This window comes from Mus caroli, unplaced genomic scaffold (genome assembly GCF_978045245.1).
Source record: "Mus caroli unplaced genomic scaffold, Mus_caroli_1 scaffold_16, whole genome shotgun sequence".
Classification (NCBI taxonomy): domain Eukaryota; kingdom Metazoa; phylum Chordata; class Mammalia; order Rodentia; family Muridae; genus Mus; species Mus caroli.
Window position 1 is genome coordinate 8760983 of NW_028227271.1, and position 24162 is coordinate 8785144.

Sequence of the window (24162 nt, forward strand, 5' to 3'; positions counted from 1 at the left end):
TATGTGGATATGTGGATGTTACTGGCCTGGCTAGAGTGTGTTGGACTTTGACACCCAGGGCCACTGGCTCCCTGTGGAGGCTTGCCAGATGAGATCTAGTGCCATGTAGGTATGACCCAATGGCCTGGGCAGATGTCTTCTGACTGTAACTCTCCGGTCAAGTTCTGATTATGCAACTGCAGACACCTCTTCTCTGTTATCCAACAGGATCAGACCATGAAGCTTGTTGAGAACATTGGCTGCCCACCCTTAGATTGTCCCGAGTCTCATCAGATTGCCTTGTCTCACAGCTGCTGCAAGGTTTGTAAAGGTAAGCCTTGGATAAGGTGACATCCTTCTCAGGCAAGGACGTGGATGCCAGGGGAGGACGTTATGCTAATTCACACAGACTGGAGTCAGAAAGACACCTGTCACATGCTCAACCTCACCCACAAGAGGTAAAGAGTAGATATCATCGAAGAACTGGGGAACAGCATAGTGGTTATGAGATGCCAGGAAGGCACAGAGAATGGACGATGGAGAAAGATGGCTGCTAGGCTCAGGGGTGAAGGTGAACGGGAAGAAAGATTTCTATCTTCTGTAGCTCAGTAAGATCTCCATGACTTACAATTGGCTGGGTATTTCAGACTTCCTAAGGGAAAGGGCTTGGGGCATTCTTAACACAAAGAAATGGAATATGTCTGAGGTGGTATATATGCCAATTAGCCTGCTCAAACCATTGTATATCATATGCATCTACTAAAATGTCACAAGCTATCCCATAATATGCACAATTACTAGATGCCAATTACAAACAAAAAACATATTAAAAGACTTATATACAAGAGTTTTTGTAGGAAGATAATATATCTGTTATGCATGAGAAGTTTTGAATTAATCCCTAAGATTAATAACATTTTACCTGACTTTCTAACCCAGTGGGAAGCCCCGAGCCCTTTGTTGAATTATAACAGAGATGCTTCCAGGAATTTTGCCATATGTTTGCACCTGTCTCTGGGTCTGACCTCTAAACCTGAGTCAGCTCATCATTGCTGGAGTCAGTTATCCTTCTGATAGGTTTGCTCTCATTTTTCCTCGGCTTGTTTCTCCAGCTGACCTACACGCAGAAACAGACTGTACCAGATTTCCTGCTTGCATCAGGTCCACTGTTAATCATGCTTTGGCTTCCCGGCTACAGAAAAGACAGGCTGCATAGATGTGCACCACTTCTGTTGTGTTGCCTCTGACTTGATAAGCTTAGCACCACAAGTACCCTAGTCCTAGCACTTTAGTTCATTGTAAGCAAACAACAAACCTCTTCACAGATGTGGTGGGTGGGCTGCCTCAGGAGGCAGTGAATTCCCACACTAGAGGGTCTTAAACTTGCTGGTTCAAACACTAAAGTTAAGCAATGATTATATAAACTCTTTAAGATCTTGTCACTTGGGAGAGCATGAGACCTGTATATGCATGTGTGTGTCCACCTCCTGCTGCAGACTGTGCACTTCAGGGAAGGACTGAGTCTTTGTATTCATCTCTGTACCTTAACACTGGAGTGATGTCTGGAGTGTAGTCAATGTTTATAGTGACATATTGAGAATAGAGTAGCAATCTCAGGTACAGTGTGCTCATATGTAGAGACAGCACTCTTCATGCTGATGTAAAGAGCATCTTACAAAGGAAAAAGTCAATATACACTTTGGGAAATGCATACAATTTTGTTTCTGTTTAAGTTACTCCATTACCAGGAAGGGGAGGCAACATTTGGAATGTAAATAAATAAATAAAATAATTTAATAATAAAAAGTAGATGTAAACTTATTCCCACCCCTGTTTTGTACAGTGCTGGGCATTTTGTTCCCATTTTTATTTTGTTTTGTTCTGTTCACATTCCTTTCCATTCATCCAATGAGATGTTGTCATTTTTAACACTGTTATTTGTTGCATATGTGAGCACATGTGCACAGGCCACAGTGCACCAATGAGTGGAGGCCAGAGCACACATGCAGGAATTGGTTCTCTCCTTCCACCCATGTTACAGGGATTGAATTCATGTCAGCTGGCTGGGCAGCAATTTCTTTCTTCCATCCAAACCATCTTTCCAGTCTAAAGAAGGGTTTAAAATAAAATCTCTGTTCTGTAGGTGGTTCTCTAGAAATTGCATGATGGTTTAAGACCTGGTCTTTCCAGAAAAGAACTTTCAAGGAATCTTTTAGCAGCTAGAGAGAGCACCTGTAAAAGAACTGCCCTCAACTGGACAAACAGTGCAGAACATTGGAGGTTTCCCCTCACCACCCTGAGTCAGTGCTTTGGCAGAGCATGTCTGTAGTCTGATCAGATTCAGGAATCCCATTTCAGTCATTTCAGTTGGCACTTTCAGTTTGCAGCCCTACCAGAGCGTTTTTGGCAGCCAATTGTAGGTAGCATGTCCTAGTACCTCTTATACTTACATGCAGGCACAGTTAACTAGGGTTCTTAATAAAATGTGTCCTGGGTGACTTATGAACTAGTATAAGCAGGAACACACTTTATGGGGTTGTCAACCATTGCTGGAGATCAAGCTTTTCTCAAACAGCACCCCAAGGCAATGTCATTATGCTGAATGTAGTGTTTGGGTCAGACATTTAGGTAGGCTGACTGGGTGGCTCTACTTCTTCAAATGTTGACTGATGTCACTTTGTGCTATTAGTTAAAAGTTGGTCAGGACTGACTGTTTTAGGAAGGCCTTTTTCTTGGCCTAGAATCTTGGTAGAGATGGCTGAGAAACTAGATACAGTCATGAGACACAGTCACACACACCCTCTTCATGTAGCCTCAGGCCATTTCCTCATGGCCTGTCAGGCAGGATACTTGGCAGGTTTGTTAAATGATGGCTTGAGAGTTTTATGGAAGTCTAGTATTAATACAGCACCACTTCTACTATATTCCATTGCTCAAGGCAACCAAAGTTCAGCCAAGACTCAAGGGAAGCAGGGCTAGACTCCACCATAGACAAGAGAAAAGTGCACAAAACTGCTACATAAATGGCTTTACCTCGACACATAACTGTCAGCTTGACACACCCTAAAGCCCTCTGAGAAGGGAGTCTTGAGGGATTACTAAGACTGATTTGTCTGTGGACATGCCTGCAGAAGGATTATCTTGTTTGTTAAGTGATACAGGTGGTCTCAGTCCACTATGAGTGGTAGCATTCCTTGTGCAGGAAGTCCTGGTCTATTAGAAAGCTAGCTAAACTTGAGCCTGACTGACTAAGCAGAGTTCCTCTGTGGTTCTTGCTGTGAATGAAAGGCCCTGCTGCATGCAATAGCAAGGGGCCTGACCCCAAGCTCCTGCCTTTAGTTTCTCTTCCTTTGGTGGTAGACTGTGGCCTGGCATTGGAAGTCCAATTAACTCTTCCCTTTCCTGAGTTGGCTTTGGTCAGTGTTACTATCACAGCAACAGGAACCACAGAACAATGGTGCCTATCCCCAGTTCAGTAGAAGGCTCAAGGAGTTGCTCAGAGATTAAGCAACCATCACAGTAATTAGCCAGAATGGAGCAGGACAAGCTGTGTAAGAAGCTGAGCTGTGGCCTCGGGTGTTAAGAGACATTCTGCTCACATCCATTTCTGAGCATTAGTATGTTTCAAAACACAAGTGAAGAAATGAAAAATTAGTCATAAGACAACATTCCATATTTAAACTGTTCACAGGAAAATGTGTTTATATAGAATGGCAGAGTTTCCCATGGTTCCTCACCTCCAATATTCTGCTTTAATTGATATGAAGTGGGGCCCATGACATCACTCTTTCTAAGTATCCATGGTAAATTGAGTAGCCTAGACTTTGAAGGTCGGACTTAGATAATACTTGAACTCAAACACAATTAAACTATTTGCTCCTGCCTCCCTTGTTAGTAACAGGGCCTCCAACTCACCCAACCCGACCCTCAGTTTGTAATCCGAGTTTGCAGCTGGGAGTGCAGACATGCATCCACACATCCCCCTAGAGAGGGCCCCTTTTCTTAAAGCATTTAGAACCTGAAGGATTGCAGGCTTGTCTGACTTCACATATGCAGGACAAGTAAAGGAATTCTCCTTGCATTCTCTGACTTTCAGGAGAGGAACTCCAGTTCCCAAGTCTTAAATCTGAATCAACTCTTTCACATTTGTTATGGCAAATTCATCTGTCAGAGGAATGACCTCCAGTTTTCTGCCCCCATGTATAGCATTAAAGACACAGTGTTCACCTCTGAATGAACATGTGGCTCAGAAATGGTTAGTAGGTGTCCTTGAGGGCCATCATGGCACATAGTTCTTGGTCTTGCCCCTGAAGATGGAACAGGAATTAAAAACTAACTCAGACCCACCAACACTGTCTCCTATGCTCTCTGCATGGGACACTTTGACAGGAAGAGTCAGGAGGGCCTAGGCAGATAACTCTGCTCTTAACTGTTGGGAACCTTGGAAGGAAGTGGGTAACAGGCACAAGCCAGAGCTTCCGTGGTAGAGAAGGGAGCCTTAGACACACACAGTGGATGCAGGGTTATGTCTACATTCTTCTCTCACCCTCTCCTCTCTTGACATCCCTACCCTCTGTTACAAGACTCACACCTCTTAGTTATGTGTGAGGAGCACTGTAGATGTGCTGTGGGTTAATCTCTTTCACTTGTGAGTAATCCCTACTCCCCACAATATTCAGTAGTTGCTTTCATGACTTCCTTTCTCTGTGTATTAGTAATAATAGTATTATAATATTGTCAATTTTAGTTTCATGGCTTAGCAACAGTATTTATACATTGGCCCTACTTGCTTCAGAAGAAGGCCACTGGAATTTAAATTCTGTTTTCTTATTAGGTACCTCGATCTACACTGGGAAAATCTATTAGCTTTCAGACGACTCATAGCTACATTAGCATTTTTTAATGGGCATGTGATAGACACTGAATTATATTGGCTTGGCCAGAAAATGGACTCTGTGGACTCCTGTCTTAGTTTCATTGCTGTGAAGAGACACCATGACCAAAGCAACTTTTTAATAAAAGATAACATTTAACTGGGGCTGGCTTAGAGATTCAGAGGCAGGAATCATGGCAGAATGCAGAAAGTCATGGTGCTGGAGAAGGAGCTGAGAGTTCTACATCTTGATCTGAAGGCAGCCAGAAGGAGGCTCTCTTCTGCACTTGGAGGAGTCTGAGCATTAGGAGACCCCTAAGCCCCACCTACACAGTGACGCACTTCCTTCAACAAGGCCATACAGATTCCAAGGAGGTCACACCTCCTAAAAGGTGCCACTTCCCATGAGCCAAGCACATTCAAATAACTCCAACCCGCAAAGTAGAAAATAAACTGACTTCAGTGCTGTTTGACTCAGATTTCAAACCCAGCTAGCTCCTGGCTGGAGTACCTCTCTCTCCTCTGAGGTTCTGGGACTGCAAGTATTCTCAAGTAGACCACTGACAGATTTACATTTGTATTCATAGTGTGATGATTCATAGGTAGAAGTAAATGTTTAATATCCTCATGAGATGAGTAAAAGCCCCAGGTCTGAGCTTCAGTGGCCCGCTTTAGCTAACATTGAAGAAATTATTTTGTTTAGACCAGTGGTATGCACTGATTGATGCATCTTTGTTCTGCATAGAGTCCATTCTCCTGAATGGATGTGGGTCAAAAGTCAGGGTGAGGGCATCCCTCCAGAGTCTAAGTAGGTCTCTCACCACCCCAAATGTGACAAGTCCATTCCTCATGTCTACTGTCAAAGTAGTTAATATTCACCACAAAGTTACTGGATGCCCTCTCTCCTGATCTATCACCAGCACATGAACAGTTCCTGTCAACAGAGCTCCATGTATACTTGCAAAGACAGTGACAATGAGTTACAAAGACCTGAAGCCTAAAATACAGTGGAAGGAAACAGAAGGGTGGGGGTGTGTTAGATGTGATCTCTGCATCAGGTTGCAGCAAATGACAGAGTTGGTTCTATGCCATAGGTGTTACTATCTCATGTTAGAGTCAGTAGTACCAGATTAGTGGTTCTTGTCATCACCCCACACAGTATGGCCCCTGTGCATGGGAGATCTCATTTGAACCCTATACTTTTGTGAGACAGGATTCAGTCCTAATTTTACAACTGACATAATCGAGTGGCTGTGAAAGATGGATTAGCTTTCACAGACTGCGTTTATGCAGCCTATCATGGCAGAGATCTGATCTTGTGGAGAGCTGGGTCTATAGCTTCAAAAGCCATGCATGCGCAATGCAAGTACAGCAGTGAGGATGCCGACGCCCTGGCAACTTGTAGCGTGAGTTCGCTAAGGGTACAAATAACCTGCAGCATCGAATCTGAATCCTCTATGCACTAGTAGATGGTATCCAGACCCTGAGATTTTACTCTCCAGACTTAAACACTCAGAGGAGCCAACAAACCGTGTGTGTGTGTGTATACATATACATATATATATATATATACATATATATATATATATAACAAATATATATATATATATAACAAATTTAAATACCCATTGGATATCTTCTATAATAAATGGAGTTTGACTGACTGAAAATTTTAGTTTGTACATCTTTGAGTTAATAAATATCCCAATCATGTCTTAACTTTTGTCTAAAAACATGAAAATGGGACCACACTCTTTTCTTCAACTTGGAAAATACCTTGAGATGAGCAAGTGCTTCCCGTGTGTGCACATCGGGTGTCTGATGCTTCTTCAGCAGGTCCTAATATTACCGAGGCAGGAATGAGCATGGAACAGATTTTACTAAAAGTGGCACAGCCAAAATAAGGAGGGACCCACAGAGTGTCCTAGATGAGAGGGAGGACTCTTAGAAATGGGAGGAAAGTTTACAGAGTGAAAAGGTAATAATTTGAAATAGGTAAACTCAAGAAGGTAAAAGAGTGAATCCTCACCAGACACCTCCCATGGGGAGCCCCAGCCACCTAAAACAGATTTGAGACTCTTGGAAAACCAGAGATCTAGCTCTATACTGGCACCCAATTGCAGAGTTTCCTATGTACTTGTAAGACTGAGCTATTTTAATATACTTTCCTCTTAACTCAGGCTAAAAAGAAAGGTTTTTTGGCTTTTAAATTTTAGTTTGATTGTGTGCAGAACTACTGAGATAGGTAGTAAAATTTTTTTTACATGAAACCATTCCCCCCACCACCAGGCATTGTAAAATGTCAATAAAATGCATTTTAAGAAATTCAATCCTAATTTACTTACTTAAAAAGGAAAGAAATAAAATGACCCTCAAAGAAAGGTTTACATTTTTAAATTTTCGTTGTATAAATTTTTCTCTTGAGAATTTTGCTTCCAAACATTTAGTCTTAATCCTGAGATGTTATATTATGACGAGAAATCAACTTTCTATGTGATTAAAGGGGCATTGATAACTCTATTTTTGTCTTTATACACTTATAATTTTTTGAATGATGATTTTATAGTGTTCACTCTCCATTTGATAATTTTTTCTACCTCCTTTGAATGACACTTACTGTATCTCAAGTCCATTCTTAAAGTTTGTTAAGTTGCACCAGAAATGTTTCATTGTAAGTTGTAGTTGAATTCGATGTAACTCTGCAGTGGTGTTGAAAATAGTCCAGGCAGTGAGAGATAAGAGTGTGCCGCAGCAGGTGAAAGTGGGCACCAACTTCATTACACATAAGGAGTGCCCATTGAGATTTTTTCCACTGTATCTCATCCCTGGCTATATAGATACAAGCTTATTTTAAGTCCTTGTCCTCTGATAGATGGGATGAAACCGTAAATCTCCAGGCAGCTTGAAGCTTTTGCAGTAAAGTATGCATTAGGCAATTTAAAAATTTGCTGGGTGACCCACAATCATGTAATCTCCATTTAAGATGGGCTCCACCACTCAGGCCTCCCATTTCAGCATTTCAGATATCATGGAACAGGGGGCTTCAACAGAAGAAAGAAATCCTTACGGACGGCGTGTGATTGGTGTCACTGATTCTAAAAGTTCCACTTTTCTTTCTCATCAGAAAGACTCCGGGAGCTGTGGAAATCCTGTTACTCATAAAAACGTTCTTCTTTGGGGGTGGTTATAGACTGCCAAACGCATCTTCAGACAAAGTTAGATTAAAGTGATGTAATTTTCATTTTGAACATATTTTAAAGAGTTCCAAAATGCCTCATCTTCTTCATCCCTTAAACATTGTTGAGCACATTTCCCTCTGGCTTGACGGATGCTGAAGGACTGACGTTGTTCTCATCCTACTGCGTTGGCACCTTCACTGTAACATTTATTTTCAATGAAATGAATCCTTGTTTCAAACATGTAGAGAGCTGTACTAAGATGATTAAGGACTGTGTAGCATTTATAAAGTCAATAACCAAAAAGATATGAATGCATCTGAAGTAGAAATTAATTGAGTCAAACCAACATAAAGAACTATTTCTTTATTCAATCAGCGAATCACAGCAGTTCTGGGTGCCTGCACTACGTCTGCACAATAAACGGCACAGCCACACCCAGGCATAGATGGAAGAGGGGCACAGGGGCCTTCTCCTTACGGGTGAGCTATTTGCTCAAGGAGCAAGGGACATTCAGGGATTCAGGAGGAAGGGAGGCTTTGTCTTCAGTTGTGTGGCCACTGGTAACCACACACACACACACACACACACACACACACACACAGATGATCCTGGTTAAGTAAAATGGGTCACAAAATCAAAGTCATGAATCTGAGAAAGAGACTGGTGAGGGCATGGTAGACAGAAAAGGGGGCAGGTGGCATGAGTAATTAGAATATATAATATACATGTGTTAAATTGTCAAACAGTAATCCTAATAAGCCTTTAGAGTAGAGAACTTCAAAATTAACTACTCTTTCTTTTTTGTTTTTCCTTTGCTTGTTCTTTCGTTTGTTTGAGGCAGAGTTTTTCTGTGTAATATTGTGTAGCCATGGCTGTCCTGGAACTCAGTCTGTAGAGTGGGCTTACTTCAAACTCAGAGATTTCCCTGCCTCTGCCTCTGCCTCTGCCTCTGCCTCTGCCTCTGCCTCTGCCTCTGCCTCTGCCTCTGCCTCTGCCTCTGCCTCTGCCTCTGCCTCTGCCTCTGCCTCTGCCTCTGCCTCTGCCTCTGCCTCTGCCTCTGCCTCTGCCTCTGCCTCTGCCTCTGCCTCTGCCTCTGCCTCTGCCTCTGCCTCTGCCTCTGCCTCTGCCTCTGCCTCTGCCTCTGCCTCTGCCTCTGCCTCTGCCTCTGCCTCTGCCTCTGCCTCTGCCTCTGCCTCTGCCTCTGCCTCTGCCTCTGCCTCTGCCTCTGCCTCTGCCTCTGCCTCTGCCTCTGCCTCTGCCTCTCTGCCTCTGCCTCTGCCTCTGCCTCTGCCTCTCTGCCTCTCCTCTGCCTCTCCTCTGCCTCTCTGCCTCTCTGCCTCTCTCTGCCTCTCTGCCTCTCTGCCTCTCTGCCTCTGCCTCTGCCTCCCAGTCTCCTGAATGCTGAGATTAATAGTGTATACCACCATTGCCTAGAACTTCCTTCCTTCCTTCCTTCCTTCCTTCCTTCCTTCCTTCCTTCCTTCCTTCCTTCAATTCTAGTTTGTTTGCCTGTTTTTTCTTTGCCTGTCGTTTATTTTCTAAAGAGAGAAGGAGAGAAAGAAGACATGGAGTTGGGTGGATGGAAAGGCGGGAGGATCTGGGAGGAATTGGGCGAGGGGTAGGGAACCATAATCAGAATATATGGTATGAAAAAATTTTCCCAATAAAAATAGAAAAGAATAAATAAAGTATGCTCTGGAGCAGCTTGTCCCTTCACAGACTTATTTATCCTAACACGCTCTTCTTCCAGGTTATGACTTCTGTTCTGAGAAGCATACCTGCATGGAGAACTCGGTCTGCAGGAACCTGAACGACAGGGCTGTGTGCAGCTGCAGGGATGGTTTTCGGGCTCTCCGAGAGGACAACGCCTACTGTGAAGGTAATCCTATACTCATGTGTAGCTTGACTGTAAAATCCACTGTGACTTCTGCATGTAAAATTTATTAATTTCCCAGGTTGTCAAGATGATGGGCCCATTAGAAGCAGTGAGTTTAATATGAAGCATATTAATCAGCTAAAATAATTATCTTTCAAATTAGACTTTTTCAGCTATCTGCTAATAAGCTAATGTGGCTGTCCCTTGAATTAGAACAATGTCTTCACTGTGAAATTGCCTTCTCCTTTTCATAATGAGATATTCAGGTAGCTCACGTATTGACATGATCGCCATGGCTCATAGTCCGAATCACAGTTGGATTTTTCTAGACACTGTTGTGTAACAAAGGTAGTCAGTTACCAGGAAGATACAGTGTCTACTGCTACTTTCAATTGCTGCTGTTTGCAGCCTCAGTGGTCATTTGCATGCTCTATTTTCTCAGCAAATAGACCCAATAGAAAATATCATGTCTTGCTTATTTGGAAACAAAACAAAACAAAACCATAAAATAAACCCCTAATATTCAAGGTGGTTTGTTATCTCACAGAGATGATGCAAATACAGTGAATGGACCACAGAGTTTATTTGGCTCCAGCTGTGTTCCTGTAGACTCGCAAAGGCCCTGTGATGCTGGAATTTACACTTCCGAGGGGCTCGTATGTAAACCAAACCATCCGCGGGTTCATGTGTGGCCAAAGGAGAAAGCCAATCTGCTGGCCTTGGGTCCCTGGGGGACTTAGAGGTTCCATTTTACCGAGCAGCTATCAAGCTCACACCCCAGGTCCCTGGAGGTAGAGAGTATGTGGTGACAACAGCCTCTTGATTCCTTTGAGAACTGGCTGGCTCTGGGGAAAACACCTTGTACTGTATCCCTTGGAATTAGGTAGATTTTCTCTGTATGAGAATTGGTATTCACTTTTAAAGCAGCCTTTGGATCAAGTATTTCTTTCAGTGCTTCTTATTCAGCCCTGAAGGGGCCCTTTCGTTTATGCAGAAGGAAGGTTTCATGGCTTTCCACCTCCCCATTAATAATGCAAATTTATTTAAAGTTATTTTAATAGATCTTAGGCAAGGAATGGATTTTTACTTAGTGATTTTTTTCCCTTACTGAACGTAGAGTTGAATTTTCTTAGCAAAATTATCGATTTTCATCACAACAGTTAAGTACCTTTATATGTAATGAGCTCTCCTGGCATCATTAATGTGCATATGTAACCAGTGAATGATGCAAACACATATGTCTTCTTTACCCTAGATCTTCTGATCTTTTTGTTTTTTAGCTGATTCTTTTGTTAACTGTATGCACTTCTGTAATAAGTATTCAGTGAGCATTCAGAATCTAGCAAGCACTTTCCTGTGCACTGGGCAGCAAATGGTGAGCACAACCATTAAATGTGCATGCTCAGGAACTCTACAGTCTAAGAGGAGGAGAACAGAGTAAGCTGGTAACCATGGAGAACGTAATTGCAAGTGGTAGGAAATCATGGAAACGATGTGAAACAGATGGTGGGCTGGAAGTGACAGGGGATTCACCGAAGTAGGATGCTGAGGCTTCGAAGTGGCTGTCCCTCAGGTCTCATATGATAAGATAAAGACTTAGAAACATGGGGGACAGCACATTCCAACTGGAAGGAAAAGTCCTAGGTAGAAGTAAACTTGGAATGCTTTAGAGACAGAGAAAAAATGATGTAATGGGAAAAGCAAAGTAGAAGCTTCAGTTGGAGAATTAGTGGGGCCAGCACAGGTCACCGGTTTGTAAGGACATAAGGCCATGGTTCCATGTAGATATTCCTGTACTGATATGGGACAGGTAATGAACTGGTGGCAATGTGGGAGATGAACTGTATATTCACGGAGAGATCAGGGAAAGGGCTGTGGTAGAAGTTTCGGAAAAAAAGATGGCCTGGCGTAAGTCAGAAAAATGACAGAGATGGTGATGAGGGTGAATGTTCACAGTGTATTTTCAGAGCAGAAGCCAACAGGCCTTGCAGATGGTTTATAATGGTGTAGGACTCACAAAGGACTCCAGGGGAGTCAGAATTTGGAGGTTAAGCAACACATAGATATTGTTATCATTTATAGAGATGGGCAGCAATCTAAGAAGCTAGAGATTTAAAGACATCCTCTGCTTAAAATTTTTCCAGTTTTGTTCCCCTGCAAGCTTGTATTCACATATGGTGGTTTATATCTTGAGTGTATAATGCTGAGGTGTTTTATAACCTTGTTCTTGGTTATTTGAAGATGTAACCTCCAAAACTTGAGAAAATGATGGAAAGATGTTGTAGAGACTTTGAAATTTTTATACATGAGGGCATCTAATCCTTTTGTACTTCTGGCTATTCTCACTGTATTGGTCTAGTTAGGGAAACAGTCTTTCAATATTATCTTGAGGCATGGTCTCATGTATCCCCAGTCTGGCCTTAAAGTCCCTATATAGCCAGGGATGACCTTGAACTTCCTGTACTATATGCCACTACCAACCAAAGCTCTGACCTTACAAGTTTAGTCTGGCAATACCACATCTGCTTTATACAGTACTGGGAATCAAAATCATGACCTCCTCCACTCTAAGCAAGACTATGTCAACAGAGCTACATCTTCAGCCTCTTGGGGCTTAGTCTCTTGTTGAAAATTTATATTTTAACTATATATCAATCTATCTATCTCTCATCTATAGCACACACACACACACACACACACATATTCTTAACAAATTCGCCTTCTATTTTTGTCCTAACATTGTTGCTAACTGTTGATTGACTTTTTAGACATAACACATATTTTGATTGTTGATGTTACTTATCACCCTCTGGTTTGCTAGAGCCTTGCCCTGTAAAGAAAACAAAATAGAATTTTACATTAAAAGTAAGTGAATGATTGTTTGTTAGTGACATAAATTTTATTTCTTAAATTTGTGAGGTTGTTTTAATGCTCCAGCTATAATTGTGGTTATTGATTTTGACTGTAGTGTGCCCGTTCAGCGCTACTCCAGCATCAGTGAATGCTAAAGTTGATTTATTCACCACACAAACATTTATTATTCTTGTACAAGGTTAGTGCTAAATGTGAAGGCATACGTGGAGATGCTCATGGGTAATACTATCTCAGGCAGAAAAGACAACAAATTTATTATTAAAAACATTTTACTAATATGTGACAAGCACCTTGAAAGAGAAATAGATTACCTAGGAACTCAGTCTAGGTAAGTGTTGGGATTCAGAAAATTTTGTGCAGAGTTTAATTCTGAAGTGTGAAGGGTGAGTGAAGCCAGCTAGCCTTAGATGGGATAGAAGGAATCTCCTACGTGGAAGGGCCAGGCTTCTTGGGAGGAAAGAAGCATGTTAGGAGATAAAGGGAAGACTGAGTGAGTCAGAGGGAAGAGGCAGCGGTGCTCTTGAGAGGCAGGAGGAGAAGCAGAGCAATGGATGCCAAAGGCTGCCACATGCATCTCCTCATCCATCCAGTCACTGTGACAAAACACCTGGCAACAGCACCTTAAAGAGAAAGAGTGATCTTTACCGTCCTCCTCACAGAGCAGACTCAAGGGACGGCGTGGTTCAGTGTTGGCAGCTGGAACGTGGAGCAGCTGCTACATGATGTAGACAGTGAGGAAGCAGAGACAGCACAAGAAGCAGTGTACACAGAAGTGGATGCTCACAGTCAGCTATTGGATGGATCACAGGGCTCCCAATGGAGGAGCTAGAGAAAGCACCCAAGGAGCTAAAGGGAACTGCAACCCTATAGGTGGAACAACATTATGAACTAACCAGTACCCCGAAGCTCTTGACTCTAGCTGCATATGTATCAAAAGATGGCCTAGTCGGCCATCACTGGGAAGAGAGGCCCATTGGACTTGCAAACTTTATATGCCCCAGTACAGGGGAACACCAGGGCCAAAAAGTGGGAGTGGGTGGGTAGGGGAGTGGGGTGGGGGAGGGTATGGGGGACTTTTGGGATAGCATTGGAAATGTAAATGAGGAAAATACCTAATATTAAAAAAACAAAAGAAGCAGTGTAAGAGCCTGAAGAGCCTCTCTATAAGTGACTTGCTTTTTGCGTCTAGGATCCCCATCCCAAAGGTTACACAGTCTCCCCGAACAGTGACGGCCTCTGGAGACAAAGTCAAGGGCTCTGGCAGGTCTGAGCATGGCAAACATGGCACTGGCAGGCTTCACTCCTCCCCTTTCCCTCTCCCTTGCTAAACTTTGCAATTACATTCCTAAAGCTAACCACCAAGGTCCATTTCCTTATTTGGCCACTTTGTAATACCTGACTCATTCCTGAGGCTGATCACCAAGGTCCAGCTATCAAATACCAAGGTCCAGCAATCAAATTTCATTATGTTGCCTACCCTAATTAGAATACGCACTCAGAATTTCCCAACCCATCCTAGCTCGTTCTGACACATTATCCTTCTTAAAATTAACAGTTGGTGAAGCTACTTGCTGCTGGTCCTGCCCACTTCAGGTTCATCCACCTTTTCTCTTTTCCTTGCCTAACAAAGGATCTCTTTGTGTTTATTTTGCCCTTGGAAATCACTATTTGGTGCTTGGTCTGTGCCTAATCTGGGGTGTAGAGGGAGCACCCCACAATACGCGGGTACCTGCACAAAGTGTTCCAGCACTTGAACATTTCAATCCATAACAGAGTTTCATTGAGGCACAAAGGTTTTGGTCACCTATTTTAAAGGAAATCACCTCAGCTGTGAGGCAGAAATGGGGGAAGACAGCCCGCTGGGAACTGGTGCTACTTAAATGGTAATGGAGAAATGGGCACCCTTAAGAGCATCTGTGAGGTGAAACTACCAGGTTCTGAGGACTGACTGGTGATAGTGGATGAGGTGAGGAAGAAGGCGCGGAAGTTGATTCTCTGGCTCTGAGTCAAAAGTAGGTGAATGTTGATGAGGCTCACTTAAGGGGGAGGCTGAGGAAATGGTCTTAGGTTAGTTCTGTTTATGGCATATTTGATTAAATATGAGTGCATGTGGCATTCAGTGACAGTTGGATAGACAACAACATTAAGTATGTAAACGGCCCTTGAGCAGATAGAAAGAATTATTTAGAGAATTTTCAGGAATATTTGAGTATTTTATTAAAAAAATTACAAAAGTAGTGTGATAGATAAAATATCGGGAGAAAGAGTGGAGAGGGCAGCTCCCTAGACCCCCAGAGAAGAGCAGATCCCAAGGGAATGCTGGATACTCCTTAGCATATTTTCTGTAGCTACAGCAGAATACCCAAGACCAGTTACTTTACAAGCAACAGAAGTTGCTGTTATAGAAGTTGTGTTGCCTTGTCCAGCTGGGGATCTGTGAAGGACCTAGAGCAGGGCACTGACACCTGCTCACATCTGGTAAAAGTCTCCCTCCTGCCTCATGATAAGGCCACATGCTGATTCCAAGTAAATATGCTCCCTCCATTCTCCCCTTTATAAACTACTGGAACTCCTCATGTCTCCTCAAGGATCCCACCCCCTAGAACTGCTAGCATGTGGGTTTAGAGAATGGATTTTTCACACATCAATTTCTGGCAGACACAATAAAGGTACATCTACTTCTGGGTGACCAAGAAAAGCCCAGAATGACCAAAAGGCATCCTTGCTAATGAAGCTGCCAGATGCAACTGGGGACATGAACAACCCTGATTTGGTTGCAGAGGTGACGGTTGAACCAGTTTGTAGCTCTAAAGAGCATGTCACAGAAGACATGGGTCTCAAGAAGAGGGGGGGGGGAAGGAGACCTCAAGGACTTTGCTTCCAACCCTCTGCTTCTGTCCTTTTAAGTTACTTCCCTTCTTGGTTTTTAATGGAACTTTACAGGATACCAGTTAGGTTGTCAATCATTGTAATAAAACACCACAACAGAAGCATCTTGGGAAAAAAGGGTCTTATTTGCTTCCACACCATGGTCGTAGTCCATTTAGGGAGGCCGAGGCAGGGACCTGGAGTCAAGCACTGAAGCAGACACCGTGGAGGAACTCTGCCTACATCTTGCTCTCCATGGCTTGCTCTGACTGTTTCCTTGTACGACTCTGGACCACTGGCTCAAGGGTGGCTCTGCCTCCAGTGGGCTGAGCCTGCCTACCCCAATTACTAATCAAGAAAACGCCCCATAGACTCATCTATGTATCAATATGATGGAGGCATTTTCTTAATCAAGGTTCCTTTTCCCAGAAAACCATAGCTGATGTCAAGTTGACAAACAACATCAGAAACACAAGGGACAGACTGCCAGCAGAAACACAAGGGACAGACAGACTGCCAGCAGGATAAAATTGGGAACTTTATGACCTCACAGCTTGCCCAGCATTTAGATATAAAAGAACTAAGATATCTGAAAATACACTGGTGTTTCTGTCTCCTGTGAATGCTATATTCACCTCATTTCCCCTTTAAAATTATATATCTTTCTCTCCCCATCTCCTGTTGTGTGTCTCCAGTGAGTTCTTACTACAGGTTTAAGCACTTATGCTTCATTTCATCTCTTTTTAGTTCATATGTGATGTCTTCCCTTTGTCCAGAATTTTTTCAGAACGGTCCTCGGCTACATGTCGGTTTTCATTTTCAATTGGACATGCCTGGGCCCTCATGATGCTTTGACACTATCATCTCTCCTCACCTGTGAGGTCCCCTCCCCCCACTGTATCATTGTGTTCTGCTCACCAAGGGCCACACTCTTAAAAGGAAACTGACTTACCTCCCTGTCCTAGCCTGGATTTTTTACTCACCTCCCTTCTCTATGCTGAGATTTTTTTTCCAGTTCGGTCTTTCACAGACCCCGTGCATGCCGCCACAGCCACAGAGAGACTCTGTGCACAGCCTCACCATCATGTCCATTCAAGCTGCCTCTTTGTCGCCGCCGCTTCTGGCTCTTACAGTCTTTCCATCTCTCTCCCGACATCATCCCTGCCCTTTCTTTCCTAGTGCAGTCTTGGAAATTAAATGACTTGCCCAAGATCATTTGCTGAGACAGCAACCAGTTAATTCAGGGTTCAAATTCATGCAACCTGCACCTGTCTTCAAGCTCTGCTGGTTTGCCTGCCCGCCTGCCCGCCTGCCCGCCTGCCTGCCTGCTCTCTCTCTCTCTCTCTCTCTCTCTCTCTCTCTCTCCTTCCTTCCTTCCTTCCTTCCTTCCTTCCTTCCTTCCTTCCTTCATCTTTCTTTTTGCCACTTTTCATTTATGAGTTAGGAACCTTACCTAATTCAGTTTTTCACAAACAAGAATCCTATGTATTTTTCTTTATAAAGATATTCTTAATGCAGCTATGTTAATTTCTTCTTAATTTCAAGGGAAGAGTAAATTTGCAGTCCCACTGTAAAATAGCTCCTTGGAATGAGAGATATGATGAGTTAGGGCCACGTGAATTTCCTTTCTCCTCCTCTATTTTTTCTTTCTCTCAATTCATTGTTTCCTTCCTTCTTTCCTTCCTTCATTCCCTCCTTTCCTTGTCCCCTTTTTCTCCCTTCTTTCCTTTTCCCCTCCCTTTTCCTTCCTCCCCTCCCTTACTTCCCCTCCACTCCCTTCCTCCATTTTCCCTTCCTTCCTCCCCTCTCCTCTTTGTCTTCAGCTACCTGGCATCTCACAGCTCACTCTCTCAGTCCTCACTTCCTGACTCAGATGATATCAGCATAGCATTAGGTATTGGAATGTTGAGGCACCTGAGTTGATTCCTCTAAGAATAAACAGAGCGAGGGCCCTGAAGAGTTTCTTTACCAGGACAGGAAGGAAAATATGGAATGAGTAGAAATCTTTGATTGTAAATGAAGCCCAAGAGCCCTTACTGGAACTAATGAGAGGCCTCCTAATACAGCCAGGATGAATGGCCCAGAGAACGAAGCCCTGTGGGATTAATTAGGGAAGCCTAACAGATATGGCAGCTTTCAAAGATATGGCTAATGATGCACTCTCTGCGGTATGTTAGGATAACATTTCTTTTAGAGAGAGAGAGAGAGAGAGAGAGAGAGAGAGAGAGAGAGAGAGAAAGAAAAACCATGCAAGAATGTCGTACAGTCAAGATCTTGCAGATAAAAGAAGCGGCGTGATTTATTGTAAGGAATTAACTGGTGGGGCTGTTCAAGTGGACAAGTCTTGGGGTTTGTGGTTGGTAAGGTCCAGGCAGAGGAAAGCTGCCAGAGCTGCGGATACTACAGTTGTAATCTGAGTCCAAAGCCAGCGAACCCAAAGAGCCTGCCTTAGACCCATCTCCCTAAGAACAAGAGAAAACCATTATCCCGAGCCAAGCAGACCAACAGTGAAGGCATTCCCTTGTCTTAGGGTTGCCATCACTGCGAAAGGACAGCATGATCATGGCGACTCTTATGAAGAAGTCTTTAACTGGGGTTGGCTTACAGTTCAGAGGTTTGGTTATGACAGGAAGCATCCCAGCATAGAGGCAGACATGGTGCTGAAGAGGTAGCCAAGGTTCTACATCCAGACTGATAAGCAGCAGGAAGAGAAGGACACACTTGGCATAGCTTGACAATCTGAGACCTCAAAGCTGAACTCCCCCCCCCACCCCCAGTCACACACTTCCTCCGACAAAGCCACACCTAATGGTGCACTTCCTACAAGCCTATGTGGAGCCATTGTTATTTAAGCCACCACTACCTTGATCAGACTAGAAGAGGCCTGACCATATCAGGGGGTCTGACCATATCAGAGATCTGCTCAGTCAATATATTTCAGGAATCTTCATCTCATAGTCAAAAGGATGTGAGGTCACACACAGAAGTGGAAATAACTGTCTGCTAGTCTGAATAAGCTCCCATGTGGCCCGGATCTGTAGTATTTCAAGTCAGCCTTGTAGAATCTTCAACATGGGCTGTCTTCTTCCCATGAACTTGAGCTCACTGTGAAAGTTCTGAGCATTTCTGCTGAATTACTAGACTTGAACGTCCCGGCAGCTACTCTTGACTTGTTCATTTACTTCCCGCCAGACACAGGTTTCGCTGCCTCAAAAGCAATATCTGATCATGCATAACCACTTTATACTTATTCAACATTAATATCTGAAGAGAGGTGGGATTTTTTATTTGTATTTTTAAATGTAAAACTTGTTTCTCTCCTCTAATACGAAATAAAGATTACATCTTTTAAAAAATCAAACTTTGTAAAGAAAAAGATTTTCTGAATTTCTTCATGTGTATGGTTTCTCAAAGGCATTAGAAGAAGCATTCATCAAATATCCTTTGAACCAGTGTGCCACAGCATGTGACCCTCTGGGTAGGCAATATCCATCCCTACATATGCACTGCTCACTCAATATGCAGATTGAACTTATTGGAGTTCACAATTACTCAAGATGCTACAAAGAAAAAAAAAGAGGACTTCAGTCATCAATAGTGATTAGCTGGTATATAGAGTACTTTGTTCTCTCCATGGTGGGTCTCAAGCCCTTGGGACAAGGGTTTATGAACAACTTATCCCAGGCTTAATATAAAGAAAACTTTGTTTAGCACCCATTCATTCTAAGTAACTGAGAGCTCACTATGTGCTTGGTGTTAGATTATTAAGAGTCAGCTGTAGAGAGACAGAGGAGGCGAGAAAGAAGAGGCTTGGTCTGTCCTTAAGCTGGACCACATTGATTAATAGCAAGGGAGCATCTTTATCGCCAACATGTGAAGACACCTAATATGTCTACAAAGGAAGATAGGATGCAGCCCCATATAAGAGTGGAAACAACTCCTGTAGTCCAATAGGGAAGCTGGGAAATGTAGTCTTTCATCAGGAAACTATCACGTTTAGACGTGAGTGTTAGTCATAAAGTCATGATGAGAAACCTGCTAGGCTTGTACTTCTTAAAGACAATTTTCCATCAGAGTTAACATTTAAATTGTACACTCATTTTCCATTTGCTGTTGCAAATGAGAACTGTAGTAGATGGTTTTGTGCCATGTTAAAAACAAAAAAAGTCTTCCTGTTTTTATACTCTTGGCAGTTTTGTTTTTAAAAAGAAAACAAATTAACTTTGGTACTAGGTAGTCAACACGGGGTGTAGGGACAAGGCATCACCTAGAGGCCTATTAAAAATATAGGATGCTATACTTTCTCTCTGACTCCTGAGTCAGAATCTGCGTAGTAATAAGATCTCCAGGTGATCCCCACCCCATGTACACAAAAACCAAGACACATTGCTTTAAAGCATGGAATAATACATTAATTTCTCTTAATAAATAGGTGGCTTGCCAGCACTTTCCCACCATATGCTAAACTGGAGAGGAATGTAGTGTTCACAGGGTTTATATTCATTATCAGCCATATACAGTTCAGTTTCCTACCTTGTTTCTTGAGAGAGGCTCAATCTCCCCTGGAACCACACTGTTCAGCTTATTAACAGAGGCGTGCTCCAGGACCCAACCTCTGTTCTTCTGAAATAGGTGAGCTGTGAGTCTTGGCAGGTTTCCAAGTTTTCCAAATGATCCTATACAGATTAAAGTTTGCAAAAGGCTATTCCAGTTATGTTCTGTATCTATATCCTTCTAATGATGAGTTTTGAAAGAAGAAAATCATTGTTTTCGAGTCTTTAGTTAATTTGCTCTGCCTAAGAAGATGGAATACTCAACTTATGTAACAGAATGGTTTCAGTTTAAAACAAAGCTTTCGCTTGAACTGCTTTCATTTTGGTCTGGAAATTCTTTGTGGTGGGCTTATTCTGTGATTATAGGGTGTTTAGCATCAGGTCCAGTCTCTAACCCCCAGTAGTCAATAACTCCTGTGGCAGTCTGCATTCCCCTTTGTGAGATCCACAAACATCTCAGGACTTTATGTATTTCCTCTGAGGGCCAAAGTTCCATCAGTTGAGAGTCATTGGTTTAAACTGTGTAGAGAAAATGAATATGGCTTTATGGTTCTGATTCCCACTCCGAGTGTCCACTTCCACTATTTGATTTCCTTGGGGGATTTTGGTTCTGTGCACGGGTGAAGGACAGTTTATGTATCAGCACGTAAATGCTACAGGGGTTCATGGAACTACTGTGAATGCTCTGTGATGGGAAATCACAGCGTAATGGTGGGGAAAAAAACCCCACAAATAGGAGATTTGAACTCAATGACAGTTGTGTGAGAGAGTATGTAGCGTTCGTCTTTCTAGTTCTGAGCTCCCTTCCTCTCTATGATTTTTCATCTCCACCCATTTTTTTTGCAGTTTTCATAATTTCATTTTTCCTCATAGCCAAGGAATGCATCAGAAGAAATTTGAGTATTTAGTAGACAACTGCACATAATATGCTTATGAAAATAAACCTAACTTCTGTCCATCTGTGACAAATGGTTGCTGATGATGTTGGTTAAGACTTGCTTTTATGCTGGCTAGTTACTGAGTGAGCTTGTATAGGGCCCTTGTTGTATCTGAGTCTCAATCTGTTTATCTATTAATAAGGAGGATTTTGATTCACGAGGTTTTTAGGGGAAAACATAACCATACCTAATTTTAGTAAAATATCTTCCAGTAAGATAAGTTCTTAGCAAAAGCTTGTCATTGAATTTATACTTTCACAGATATTTATTACTTCCAATGTCAGTGGTATTATGCAACATTTTATTTGGGAATTAAAATGTTATATCACTAATGAGAAGTTGAGAAAATATTCTTTTTAGAGTTTAGATGATGAAATCATCCCATATTTGAAGCCATTTCTACTAAGGTCTTTAGCTATTTCAGTAACTAATTTATTACAGATGGCTTCTATGGCCAAATTACTGTGTCAAACTCTCTTTTGGTCCAAATTATATTCTAATTTGTCTCTGAGTATAGAGCATATATAATTTGTTCATTTTGCAAATTCTATGAATTATCTTTAAATGTAACCTCAAGGATTCATTTTTGCATATGTGTGTGCATGTGTAAAGAAATGGGTTAAAAACTTGATAATTGCCTAAGCATATTTTGTTTACTAAAATCAGAGAGAAAATTCCTGGCTGGAACTTAGCAATTCATTCTAAACAAATCAGTTGCAGGTGTATTATATAGAGAGTCATTCATTGGGGTTTTTTTTATTATAGAAATGCAAATTTCTAAAGGAGAAAAAGCCCTTTCCCAGAATAGAATCCATTTGAAGTGACATGTGCAGAACATATGACTAATAATTTTAAAAATTAACTTATAGGAAAAGTCTTTTTGCAGTGCTATTAAGCTGAAGATCAGGTATGCAGAGAGATTAAATTATAAATGCCAACTTCATCTTCCCTTCAAAGAAACCAAGTCACATGTTCTACATACATTTGTTAAATATGCTCGAGGCTAATTAACAATTGGTTGCTCAAAATGAACTATTAATATTCCCTTTACAATTCTCTCCCTCTTTTTATTCATGAGTTTTCAAAAAGAATCAAATCTAACATATAGTACGATCATTATATTCTTCAGGGTTTCCATTAATAAAAATGGATTGGCAATGACGGTCAGTGCTTGGGCATGGCCAATGACAGGAAAATAATGAAGCTGGAAATGAGTTCAGGTTGGACAAAGAGGCGACATGGGACAAGATGGTTGGTGTGTCATATTAGAGGCCATGCTGGTTTCAGTATTTATGCAACAAACAGAGCTAGGAAAAACTTATGAGCAACAAGAACCGGATCCCAGGAAGCAGATAGAAACAAAACGAAAGCTTCAGAGAAGAACAGATTTGACCTGTGTGACAGAGAGGGCACTAGGTTGATTAGGCCAATAAGTATACCAAAGGAAAAGAGTCCTTTGTGTTTTGATACAGCGACAGTTGGGAGGCCAGTGTTGCCTGTAATGAGCACAAAGTACTATTGAACAGACATCAGCATGCTAAGTCTAAATTCTAGTCCGTATTCATTGGTGTGATATAAAAATGGACCTCTGGGTTTTAATAATATATAAGGAGCCATTCATTTTTCCTTTAAATACAAAACCATGTTAATTCTGTATTAATGGCACTCCAAGTGATTGCCCTTTCCTGTGGAGGATGGGCTCTGAAAGAAACTATGTTTAAATTAAACTTTGTGTTCATACCTTGGACAGAAGTGTGGTGAAGAGGGACCACAATTCTGTTGCTACCTATGCATACTGATTTGTTGGGCAACCATCGTTCCCAGATGACATTAAAAATTGATTAGAATTGCCAAATTTAGCAGTGCTGCTCAGTCAGTGATTTATGTCTAAATGAGCCAGTGGGAACTGGAGTGTCTACATATTGTTCCTGAAAGGCTCTGATCGAATGTTTTCATCAGTTTAGTAACTCCCAGTATGCAGCAATTTCAGTGTTATAAGGACTGAAATCCTTGTTTCCTGGCAAACAAATATATAATTGTTAAATTGGTTTTTAGTATTTAAAGAAAAAGATAGGCCTTCTTGAAAAGAATGTTCTTAAACTTGATGAATCCTAAAGTTCAGCACAACAAGGCAATGTTTCAAGTAAGCCTGTCTTTTCCTTAATTTGAAGCAAGTTGGATCCAGTCAGGACAGCAACTAACCAGCCACAAAGGAGAATATGCAAGATGTGGGTGGCAGAGAGGGCAGGAAAATGCCTAATGGGGGACAGGGACTTCCTGCCTGCCTGGCAATGTGAATCCAGTTTAAAACGACAGAGAAGCACTATAGAAAGGAATGAATGGGGCATACCTAGGTGTGCTTTGCAACAGTAGGCTTTGTTAGAAGTTACTGGACTGAACTTGAAGAATGGACTGGATGGTGGGGGAACCATGGGTCATCATGGTTGATCTCCCTCCAGCTTTATCATCACTGACTTACCATTGACATTTGAGGAACTTCTAATATGGCCAGTCTTCCTTGGCTACGAACGCAGACATGTGTCTGCGGTCTCTGTGTCACAAGGTTGCTCTAGTGTTCAGGCGTAATGAATACAGAATTCAGGATCAACATCAACAACAAGAAAGTCATGAAGATTGCTGTTGCAGTGCACACACTGCAGTGCTCACCCTTAGCCGGTCCTGCCCTAAGCTTGGGGTCATCCTACCTCGGTTTTCTTCCTTTCCTCAACCTCCCCATCCCCAGGGGCTGTCCCTTCTTACTCTCAGTGGATAGACAATGAGGTCCTCCTCCTCCTGCTTCTATTTCAGCTATCCGCCTACTCTATCCATACCCTTTCTCCCATCTCCCACGAGTGACCGACCCATCTGAGAACCACACATAATCTCTTTCTGTCTTCAGAGGAAACTTGGTACAATCACTGTCACCTCAATATCAGCTTCCTGCTTCTCTCTGGTTGTCCTTCCCACCTGCATCACGGTGTGCTTGGGTCTCTACTCCACAGCCCTTCCAGCTTCTATGACA

At 42.3% G+C, this 24162-nt stretch overlaps 1 protein-coding gene across 5 annotated transcripts in view; it reads left to right on the top strand.

Moving 5' to 3' along the window:
* Positions 1-24162, top strand: part of Nell2 (neural EGFL like 2) — a 376172-nt gene that overhangs the window by 205475 nt on the left and 146535 nt on the right. For all 5 annotated transcript variants that reach the window (XM_085831509.1, XM_029469878.2, XM_029469874.2 and 2 more), the window contains 2 exons: positions 208-310; positions 9782-9910. In XM_085831509.1, the coding sequence (XP_085687635.1) occupies positions 208-310; positions 9782-9910 (232 nt within the window). The remainder of the gene's footprint in view (positions 1-207; positions 311-9781; positions 9911-24162) is intronic.